General features: G+C 34.4%; 1 protein-coding gene across 4 annotated transcripts in view; it reads right to left on the minus strand.

Moving 5' to 3' along the window:
- The window catches only part of CDIN1 (CDAN1 interacting nuclease 1), a 128464-nt gene that overhangs the window by 64848 nt on the left and 51154 nt on the right, over positions 1-12462 (minus strand). For all 4 annotated transcript variants that reach the window (XM_042790739.1, XM_042790740.1, XM_042790741.1 and 1 more), the window contains 4 exons: positions 10855-10934; positions 10434-10483; positions 7546-7613; positions 2723-2788 (listed from right to left, as the gene is read on the minus strand). In XM_042790739.1, coding sequence (XP_042646673.1) covers positions 2723-2788; positions 7546-7613; positions 10434-10483; positions 10855-10934 — 264 coding nt within the window. The remainder of the gene's footprint in view (positions 1-2722; positions 2789-7545; positions 7614-10433; positions 10484-10854; positions 10935-12462) is intronic.

Here is a 12462-nt window from a genome sequence, read left to right on the forward strand (position 1 = left end):
ATGCTTCACCAGCAAAGAGTTAGGAATAAGACGGCTTATGTGAAAAAATGTAATTTTGAATTTCTGTTTCTTTCAGTGCTGTGGGATTTGCTTTGGTTCATTGTCTTTCCTAATTTTTTTTTTGCAGGAGTGAATTTCTAATATTTATAAAATTATCTTTTTTTGTAAAGGAAAGTCCTCTCTGAAGTTGACAACCTAATTTTGCCAGAGAAATCATGAGAATCACTCTAAACTATCATTCTTTTTCCAAAAAGGTAATGTGTGGTATCATTATTGAGGTCTTTAAAAATGTTTCCTTTATTTTGAGTTGCCCATAATATTCACATACATTATGTCTTAGTCTAAGTTTGACCTGGGATGAGGTACTCAAACATCATGCAGACCCAGAAGCACAGTACAGAAAGATTAGAAAAGCCTATGGCAGCACGACTGACCACAGACTGTAAAATTACTCAGGAAATCTGGGTAAATAACTCATGAAATCACCACACTAAGCTCTATATGTCACCACTACTCTGCTATCAGTAACCAAGTTAACTTCTGTAGACCTATACTACTGCATCCTTCCCTTACCAATACCTCCAGACACCAGGAAATGTAACAGCTGAGGCATAAACTGTGTAGTCAGCTGAGAAACAATTTCTAAGAAACATTTGCCTTTCCTAGTTATGTACTGAGTCATGAAGAAGAGAATGCAAGCACTGCCATACATTAGTTCAGATTGGACAACAGATAGAAAATTATTTCCTCTCAGTCTCAAGTGACTGAAACAATTTGAAAAAAGTAATGCACTATCACTATTTGTATTTTTAGACAAATCCATGGAAACAAGTTAATGGCTATTTTAAACCTTCTTTCTAATAGGATAATTTTACAAACGCAAGAATTCTTTTGGGTGTTCCCCAGTTTTCCTTCTCAAGCATTAAAAAAATTAGCTTAATCCAGGTGCTTTTCTAATTTCCATTTAATGATGCTCCTGAATAGCTGGAATATAACCTTACATGTTTCTAATGTCAAAGTGGCTATCTTAGTATCAGGTATGTATTGTGTATATTGTAGTCCACACTACTGGGGAATACTATCAATGTGCATAACTATCTGAAGGGCAGGTGTTAAGAACAGGGAGCCAGGCTCTTCAGTGGTGCCCAGGGACAGGACCAGAGGCAACGGGAACATGGGAGGGTCCATCTGAACATCAGGAAATGCTTTTTTGCTGTGAGCGTGACTGAGCACTGGTGCAGGCTGCCCACAGAAGCTGTGGAGTCTCCATCCTTGGAGGTATTCATCAGGTGTCTGGACATGGTCTGGGCAACCAGTTCCAGGTGAACCTGCTTGAGCAGATGACCACCATAGGTCCTTTCCAGCCTCAGCCATTCTGCAATTCCGTAATTTCACAATCTTCCATACTAACCTTAGACTTAATAAAAAACAATGTTCCCTCATCCCCTCAAGACATTCGTAGCTCCCTGAGACCCTCCACAAATAAGTATGGAAGTGAAGGAGTAGAAATTAACTGAAAAGTCTCAAAGTGTGCCCTCACAGAAGTGAATTGCAGATCATTAAGATGCTAAATCTCACTGTTTCAAATATGAAGTGCTTCAGTTACAAAGGTATTTTTTTATTTTGTACACATAACCTCTTATTAATATCACTACCATTTTTCTTCTTTGGAAACATGATTAGGAATACAAACATCACTGAGCTAAGGAAAGTCTTTAAAAACTTTTCAGAAGACTCTCAAATACATCGTTGTTTATCTATTGGATAACAGATTATTTGGCTGAAAGATGGTATCTCAAGCTCTTCTGAGTAGTGAGACATATTGTACACACTCAACTCCTTACACCAGTGTACAAACCAGTTATCTCAGTAAGAATTCCAACTGTTGTCTATATGAAGAACAAAAAACCCAGTCATGTATATGACTTGCACACAGAGCTTTCAGCCTTCTTATTTCCTCTGACAGACACAAAAGTAGACATCTGCATAGACAGTTCCTGTGTTCTACGGAGGCAAAGCAGAAGTATTCTGGCATGTAAGTCAATTTACAGAGGGTGATTAATAATACTTTACATTTGGACAACATGGATGTTTTTTCTTCCATGGCCCAGCCACTAGGTCATCTGATTATCTTCCCATATGGCCTGAAGACCAGAAAAAGTAGATGAACTTTGACATGACTTTTATACTTACTTTTATTCCTTCTTGCTTTTTGCTATGCAGGCTTTTAAAAAACAATAGAGAACTGCAGAATTGTATTTAGATGCAAAGTGATGGCAAAAGAACAACTGCACAATGACATACCTTTACACAATGACCTATAGGTGTAATGGTAATACTCTTAAGACTGCTTTGAACTGAGTGGGTCTAGAAGTTTAAGACAATTATAGGTATTTCAGAACTCAGGTGATAAAGACAGTGGGCAAAGCAGGTTAGAGGGAGCAGGGATTTGGGGGTTCTTATTATTTCTTGGGTTTTTTTCTTTCTTTTTGTGATAATGAGACAAAAACATGCAGAGACCAAAGAGGAAACACTGAGTAATACAACTTATGATCAAACCTCTCTGACCTAAACCAGAAGTTCTTAAAATTACTGGGTAGCTACTGAAAAAAGAGACCAACTTGTAGCATCCTATAATACACTTCACTTAAGTAGCCATCACATTTTAGCATGAACACTTCTACACAAAATAAAGTAACAAAAATTCTTTTAAAAGACTTACCTACTGGCACTTCTAAAATAAAGTCTGGTGTTTTGTCATAACCCTTTGCACGGAGCTGATCTTCAGCTACACACAGAGAGTAAGAATGATTGTTTATAAAACTATTCTATTAAGTAGACAGCAGCATAATTAATTTTATTTTAAATAAGAGTGCAAGAATTACTAATGCAGTCATACACATCTTTCTTATGCATGCAATGCTGTGTCAGATTAAATGAACCTTTGTAGAAAACCTGAAGCATGGATATAAAAATGCTTCTTTGTCATCCCTGCATTTTTATATCTTCATTATAAACATCATTAATTCAAGCTGTCATACAGTATTTTATAACCCCCAAATATTCAAAATAAAGAGGTATATTCACTGATTGAAAGAAGAGTCTCCCCACATTAGGAAGTGTTAAGATTAATTCTACCAAAACCACAAATGTAGATATACTGTAGTTACCTTCTTGGTTTTACTTTAATGTTAGCATAAAGTTGATAATAAAAACCCAAGAAAATCCTTCTCTTCCAGAAATTTATTAAAGGAGGGAGAAGTCACACCTTTAGCTTCTCTTGAATCCTACATTCTATAGAATTTATCCAATTTCAGAACATACAAAGATTTAAAATAGAAATTCTTCTAACATTAACTATACAACTCTATTGCTTACAGATACTAGAGCTGAATATTTCAAGAAACAATAATGAGTGAGCAAGATAAAACAGCAAAAGACAGAAAACGCTCCCTTCAAAAAAAGGAAAAAAAAAAACAGCCCAAGCAAGCCCTTAATATTTTCTAAACTATTGTCCTTGATTTCCGATACCATTATATAGGTATTTCTGAAACACCGTTTCTCCATTAGAATTTGGAGTGACCTGGTCATTCAATTCCAGGCATGGCTTTCTGTCTTCACCCAAGCTCAACTAATGGCACTACCTAGTAACAAGTAAGGCTGTGTAGCCCCTTAACACCTACTGGGCTGTTGACATTGTCATGCATCCCATTCGCCTTTCTACATCACCTTTGATTAAAATTAATGGTCCATTCTCACTGTTGGGTAGCTTATTTCCAATCCATTTATCAGGTTAGGACAGTAGTTTCATGGCCAATGTTCAGAACTCAGTTTTTGAATAATTTGTGCATATCCTGAAAGGTCAGCAGTTTGAGTCCAAGTAACATTTTCATGACAAGAAAAACATAAACTCTTAGAAATCAATATTTTTTAAAAGGGCCCAAAGCAAACTTCTCCCTTATTTCTCATTCAAGAATATAAGTGTGAAGTAGTGTTTTTATATAGTGAACTCATACTGAAAGTGGGACAGGAGTCATTCTGGGAAGTTGTACATTCACATAAGTGTAAATTGCAGTAGATGTTTAATCTTTTTGATAGCTGCAGTATTTCTTTTGAAATTTGAGAGTATTTCTTCACTGTAAGCACACTGTATTGTAAATATAAGTCTTTGCAATGAAACATTTCATTATATCACCCGATCAGCTTTTAAACTTCTCTAAGATTTTGAGACAGACTTCGCTGTTGGCTATTTTTTCAAACTTAGATTGTCAGGTATATGGATAAAAGATGTTAAGATTGACGAGGTTCTAATTTAATAGAACCTAGGAATAGAGAATTTTATGCTATAACATAATAAGGAATTAATGTTCTATGTAATCTCTTAATCTTGATATAAATAAAAAAATCCAGTTTTATCCAACTCTATTTAACTGTAACCTGCTCTTCATTGTTTAAAACAAAGATTTTGTCCCAGCTGAAATTTTGATTTAAGAACACACAAATAGCAATAGAAAGTTCAGTCTTTTCTTCCACATTTAACAGATGCTAGTATCACAAATTCAGGGAAATGCACCTTAAAAAACCCCACTAAAAACCAGGACAGACGTAAACACATTTCCTGACAGGTCAACTTGGCAGGTCTCTGAACTGGAGTTGCATCAGCATTACTTTTAATATTCTTCAGCAGGTTTTTTTTTCAAGGATGCCTGATTACTTTTAAAATCATATGATACTAACGTATGGCTTGAAAAAGAGCATGTTTTTTGTTTTAAATTTGTTTCTGAATGTTTTCACTTGGTTTCTCCTAATATTTATTATTGTGATAAACATTGGAAAACATGTTAAAAACCACGTTTATTATTGATGTGAGTTGTCTATCATGTGTGGGAACATAATTATACACTCCTATTTTTTCAAGTATTTATAACTTTTGGGGAAAAAAAAAAAAAAGATTATAATCACCCCACAATCACTGTAAACTTTTTTTCAAAACCAAAATGCAAGAAAAAAAATTAAGTTCTAGCTTTTCAGCCCAGGTATGTTTCAGACTGGTCCAGAAGTTATAGGCAGCATTCTGTACCTTAAAAGATCACCTAGCTCTTGCATGAATTAGGAAAATAATTTAACAACTGCTTGAAATTCAGCCCACAGCAGCTTTGACAGTTACATTTATGCATCCTCAGATTTGACAATTACGTTGAAACACCCCTAATAAATAGTTGGTCTACAGATTCCCCACTAATTTAGATTTCCAACAAAACAGCAGATTCATCTTTATCATAACTTAACACTCAATCATAATCATTTAACACATCATTGTTCTTATACTAGCCTCTGGATATAACAAAGAAACCAAATATTCTTCTGTTGGTGCATGAATGAGCAGCAATTGCAAATTTAAGCTTACAGCAGAAAAACACCAATTCTGTTTCATGATTTATATCCAAGATACTACTGAGGGATATCACTGTGGGAACAAAAGGAGAAGATTCCAAAAGTCAGAAGATTGACAAAGGTCAGTACTTCCCCATACAGCTAAAAGCTTTCCTAATATATTCACGGTAAAGATGCACAAAAATAAAGATCCCATATAGAATCTAGAAATTTCTGGCATTTTAGTATGGCAAGTGAAGCTCTAAGACTGTTTTGAGAGAATGCTGTCACTGATCACTTTAATCTCAGACAAAGTGATAAAGACTTGAGAGCTGTGTTTTTGCTGAAGAGAGGATGTGGTATATGATGTGCTTCTCATGAACATGTTCAAAAGTAATGTAATTGCAAGTACAGCAATCTAAGTCATAAGATATCTTCAAAACTGGAATGGAGTCTTACTCATAGCCTAAGAAAATCTGAATTTGTTGACCTACAAGAAACACTGTAATCTCTTCTGTTTTCCTGAGGTTTTCTTCAGGCAGTTTTGGAAATAATTTTTCAGAAAGGAAAGATTTTACTGTGAGGGCTTCAGTAGGGTTCATCTTGAAGTTACTTAGGAAAAGCCACTTTTTCTTTTTTTTTTTAAAAATTCACACCTAGAACCTGAGACACATGCAAGGCACAGAAATGATAACATATCATAAACCACAACTAAACAATACTTTGGTACACATAAAATGTAAACAATAAATTAAGATCTCTCATTTATATCTTTACATTCTAATGAGTTGACCCATTCTAGATATTCTGATTTGACAGCACAGATTTCTTAGAGCTTACATCTAAAGACAAAACTGATGCTTATCCAAGGTCATGAAACATTAAAATTTAAATCTGATTTGTGTACTACACAAGCTTGCACAAGCCAAATAAAATGATAATCATTGGGTTGAGGATCCATTAGTGAGTCATATAGTCCATTCCCCTGTATCGTGACAGGATTGATTTCATTACCAGCTTTGATGGATGAGTGTCAAGTCTAGCCTTGAATTTTTCATTGAAGGTGATTCCATAACCTTCCCTGGCAGTTTGTTTTATACTTATTGTTCCCAGAACTGTTTAGTATTTTAACTCAACATCATTTCTGCAATTATAGCTTAAGCCTATTACCTGTATCTCTGCTCTTATAGCCAAGCAGGAAAAAATACCTCCTCACATTTTCATAGTGTCATTTGCAAGTTTGTATGCACTAGTTATTCCTGACATTTTTCATTTTTCTCTAAAATAAAAAAAGCACAGTGACTCTGTTCCTTAATCATATGGACAAATATTTTAAAAATCCTAATACTCTTTCCAATTTCTTAAATTTTTTTAAGTTTCCAAAATCTTGACCTGAATCCAGTTTTAGGAGAGATCATAGTTTCTGGTAAAACCAGCAAAATTCCCTGATCACACAAATTTAGTACAACACTCACCCATCAACAAAAGACAGCATTTCACTTTGCTATTGTCTCATCACATAAAGAATCCAAGATTTAAGAAGTGATTGTTAAGTTTATTATCACAGTAAGAGAAATGATGCTTTAAACACTAATCATTGCTTTAATGGCACTCATATACAAGAAACGTAGTGCAGGCTAGAAGAAAAAAATTAAAATAACTTCCTAACTAATTAATCCATAAAAATAACTTTAAATATAGGGATTGTGAAAACAGTACTTGCATTGGTTGGGAGGCAGGGGGCTAAAATTCAACAGAAACTGCACAGAAAGCTAAATGAGTGACTCTAGCAGTTCTTTAATACATAAAGCATTTTGAAGCTAATATTTCTTATGCTTCCTCCTAAGTCTCATAAGGCCTAGATTATGGCTAATATCTCATGACACCAAAAGTAATACTGCAGCAGATATTAAAGCATTTTTTTCAGCTACTTATTCTATAAAATATTAATTGCAAGCCTGTGCATGTGCTGTATATATAGGGTATTAGGTAACTGAGTTCCTGCTCAGTTCTAAATCAATAAAAGATAACACGTACAGCATCAATCATTTTTTACTCTTCCTTTACTACCTAATACAAAGAGCACTGAGGCTTATTTTTTTCTTGAGTAAACAGTCACCAAAATCTTTGGAGTTAAGGATTCACTGGCTAGGCTCTATTACAGTTTCTCACCTATGAAAGAGAGATTTTTTTCCAAAAGCATTTCTCGCAGCAAGACTTCATGCTCATGCCCAATAGCGCTGATAGCTTTAGGTTAAGAAAGGGAAGATGACTTTGGAAAAGAAGCAACTTTAGAAAAACATCATAGGTAAAGTAATTCATGATAAATTTTATCGGCTTTCATCTGCATTTTAGAAGTGATCAGTGACTTAAAGTCTAAGTTTGAAAACTCCTTACAGGGATTTTCAGAGGTATTTAGTACTCTCTGAAAATCAGACTACTGTATCATCAGCATACATTTTACAAAATTCAGACCCATTAGATCATATCTATTCAGTAAAAATAAGATTTCAATTTTTGCTTTATTATCCCTCCCCTAAATTAAAAGAAAGTGTGAGCTTAAAACATGTTAAATACCTTTTAAGTTGCTCTTTCATAACTAGTGTATCAATTCTCTAATTCAGCAAATAATTAAATATTTTTTTCTTTATATTCTGAAATTGATAGTCACTAGTTCCATCTGAAACATCTTACTGTAACAAAACATCCTTTTAATTGATTTTTCAGAAGCATGAACTAATGTCAGGGAAGGATGAAATAATATTTTATAGTGAAGTCCTTTTCACTTCACTGACGGCCTGTTGATCCAATGTGCTATTCTTAGCAATATGTAAAAAAGTCACCACATCAAATATTTTTAATATATCCTCTTGGAGGTCAAAGTTATATTCTGGAAGCTTTTAAGAAGAATCTTATGGAACATCATGATAAAGGATCTTACATTAAAAACAGCTAAGTTCCTCATTCTGTTTAGAATAACTTCTGAAAACTTAAACTACAGATCACCTACTGTTAGAGTTAATTACTTAATTTATATCAATACTTTATGCTGAACAGCAAAAAACCTAATTGTATGGAATAATTTCATGTATATACATATATACAGTTTTTATCAATTGAAACTATATATTATGTTAAACTCTGCTAGCAGTTACAGAACAAAAGGGGCAAACAAAGAACAGCAAAAATGTAAGAAAAATACTGCAAACAGAATTTATAATGCACCATAAGCAGAAACACTTAGACTTAGTCCATAATCATACCTGTTATTGATGTATGGCAATGACCATGGGGCAAAACTTGTAAATAACCTCACAAGCCATTTTCTACTCATGCAATCTAGCAGCCTAGTTTCCCGTAAGCATCTGAACTATTACTGAAAAATAGCCTCTTGGCATTTACAAAGAGGTTGACTTCATACTTTAGTCCATGCATATACAATTAGATAGTTATATTTAAAATCAATATGCAATCCTTCAGAAGACATTATGCTTTTAAAACCTTAACTTTAAATTGATTTTTAACTATTTTATGCACCTCAAAATTAACAACTAATTCAGCAACATAGTTGCAGATAATGCACTCGCACAGTTTAGTATTAAACTTTTCTGCACCAAAATGTAATTGGAAAAACTCCTCATTATTCTCATTGATGTCACTGTGTATCCATCAACTTCACTTGAACCAGAATCTGTCAAGGACAGAAAAAACCTTTTTAGACTGCAGGCAAGTTACTCTTAAAAACTGTTCAGAATTCTACATATGTGTTTTTATTACTTTTAAACATAACACTTTCAGAAGACTATAGCCAGATTGTTCATCAACAAAATATTAAAATTCTGGATATGAAAATTAGTGATGAACAACCTTTTAAAAAGTGTAACTTATTAATCCACTTTCAGAGAGCTGTGTTTAGAGTCAAAGATAGTCTCAATGAATACTTAAAATGATGATTAAACCCACAATACAAATACAATTAGAACTCTATCCTGCTGCTGTCAAAATTAATGGGAGCAGGTCTGAGTCTGTAGTAGACACCAGGCAAGTACTTCTAGCAGAAAGAAGGGTGACCAACACATGTATTACAACTACAAGAATTGTTGTTTTTCACGTGTAACTAAGGATCACCGTAGCTTTCCTATCCTGCAACTGTACAGTGAAATCAAGATATTCCCCCAAACTGCATACAGAGATTCATGTGAGGATTCTCTAGGGCTGGGGAGGGAACTGCCTTACTAGCCTGCTGAGTGACAGCAGGCCGTGATTTTGAAATTGTTCCTTTGATAGCAGACTGAAACAGAAGAGCTACTCATTCAGGACTTTATTAAACCAGATTTGGAGTCGCAGCGATCATTCCGAACAAACTATAATCTTAGTCTGGAATACTCAGTACTGTGTGGAGTTCCCCCAGTATTCTCACTGGATATTGAGGATCTCTAATTAATCATTTCCACACTACAAAAGAAAAATCCTTTAGAATTCAAGCTACATGTTTTTTTTTCTCCAGCTAGTCTCATTTCCTTTAAGAAGAGGAGAAAGTAAAAGAACTGCACTGGAATGTCAGGTGTGAGTTTAAAAATACTAATCCATCAATCAAACCTGAATTGCTCTTGAAAACATTCCAGTTAAAACTCATATTCATAACAAAGCAATGCCATAATGTTGAACACAATGTATGGAACTTAGTAATTTAATCACAGAATAGTTGAGATTGGAAAGTATCTCCAGAGATCATCTAGTCCAACTCCACCACTCAAAGCATGGTCAACTAGTCTTAAAAGAAAACCAGACATGCATTTCAACTAATAAACCAAAGAGGTTCAATCAGGCATGTGGACATGCAGCCACCAAACTGACAACTTCCCGTGGTCCATCTGATTTTTGTTAAACAGTATAAGAGAAAGCTCTGCAGTGACCCTCTAGCTGATTGAATGTAAAATGGAGGCGTATGAAATGTGTTTTGTGAAGCAGAACTTTATGTCAGGTTAAAGCTAGACACATCTCTTCCACACAGTCTAAGCTCGTCAATTGTGCACCTAAAATTTTATGGGAAAGGATACTGTTTGATGCAGTCCACCAGTGGTCCATAACAACAGTCATTCACAGTACACTGCAGACAAATAAGAGAAGTAGTATAGTGATGGGCAACTACAAAACCATTACAGTTAAACAGTATCTTAAAAACAGTAATTACTTTTCTTCAAAAAGGCTATCAGATGCTGTTCCGATTTAATCACAGAAAACAAAAACTGCATGCTTTATTCACTGTAAAAGCAAGCTATTAAAAAGTGAAATGCTCCCCTCACAAATATTGCATTGCCATTTATGGTGCACCCTGACCTCACTGATAGTTTATGATGACAGTAATTAAATGAGGTTTAAAATCTTTTACTCTGCTAGGCAGATAACAGCATTGCCACAGGAAAAAAAAAAAAAAAAAAGAAAAAAGACAGAAAAAAAAAAGACAACTGTGATTAATACCTGATAGACTTGATTTGCTAGAACTCCATCTGGAATCTGAGAAGGGTCCCGTAACATACTATTTATAATAGTTTTGGAGGCTAGAGAAATAAAGATTAAAAACACACAAAAAACCTGTTAGCTCAGTTATCCACTTGGCAGGAGGAGACACACATTTTTATACAGAAAACATTAATGATGTTGATAATTTTGAAAATTATCCAACCAGCAACTACAAACTTACAAATTTGAAGCTACTTACGCATTCTGATACAATTAACTCTAAAAGTCTTGAAACACCAAAGGTTATTAGCACAAGATGAAAGCAGTCCCTTGTTTACTTATTCAGTTTCACTGGACACTTTGTGCTTCAGAAGCATCATGCAGCTCCAAAGGAAACTGCTTAGTATAAAGAAAATATAACTCAAAATAACCTCCATATCCTATGAGAACTTAAGGAATGATGTACGTAAAAATTCAGAACAGCCTTTAGAAACAGTTTGGTCTCAACAATCTTAAACACTTTATAGACTTGATGATTCCAGTTTACTAGTTTTCAAATTTATTTATTTAAGTATTCAGTGTCAACACATTTATCTGACTGTATTTAAAAGCTTTCTGTGCTATTTTCAAATATATAAATCTAAGACACAAAAGAAATCAGAAGTGCATTTAGGACAATTTATCAGTTGTTTATTCACTGATATTGACACTACAATGAAAAAAATAACATAAATCAGGAGATGCTTTTAGTTTATTTTCAAATACAGTCCTTGCAAGCATTGGCATTGTTTTCTCTACAGATGCTTCATCTGGGTAGTTGCATATACCAGTTGATTACTAACAGTAGTGGAAAGACTTTATTCAAGAAAAATGCCTTCTAAAAACATCAAACATTTCATTTTACAGTTTCTCAGAGAGAAAACAATACTACTGCACAAGCTGCCTCCTTCCTGGGAACAACTGCTGATAGAGTTCAGCTAGTGGTATATTTATACCATTGCATCCTTAAGCATAGACCAGGCTTGAGACTAGCAAGGTTCCCTGCTTTGCCGAAGATTTCCTGTGTGACTTCAGGCAAATTCCTTTAACCAGTGTGTGCTTCAGTCATGCAAACAAAGTGAAAAATTACTCTTTTCCCATTCTTCATCTGTTTTGCCCCAACTCAGGGCCAAAGCTTTGACAGTCTCTTCAGCAACTGAAGTGAAAGCCTCAGATGACACTGTGAAAAGGCCTCCTGGAACCTGTGACATGAAGGTATCTGCCATATAAGCAGCAACGCTGCTACTATTAATGACTGTGTATAAATGCTCTGCTGAAAGTAAAGGACACTGTCATTTTAATCTTCTGCATAAACGTTGTCTCCTAAAAGCATCACATTCAACTGAAAGTAGTAATTTCAAGAAAATATTTTGTTTAGAAAACTATACCCTAATGCAAAGGAATGTAATACCCACAATGAATTTATAGGCTTTGCAAGAGATACAAAGAATGGCATCATCACAGGCAGAAGCAAACGTTTGTGCAAATGTTTTTTAAAGAGAGTCATATACAAAGTCAAAACACTTCCAGACACATCATGCAATATTACATATTTGTATTTTATTCATCTCATATGAAATAAGCAGG

The sequence above is a fragment of the Tyto alba genome, unplaced genomic scaffold (genome assembly GCF_018691265.1).
Source record: "Tyto alba isolate M040663 unplaced genomic scaffold, T.alba_DEE_v4.0 Super-Scaffold_18, whole genome shotgun sequence".
Lineage (NCBI taxonomy): Eukaryota > Metazoa > Chordata > Aves > Strigiformes > Tytonidae > Tyto > Tyto alba.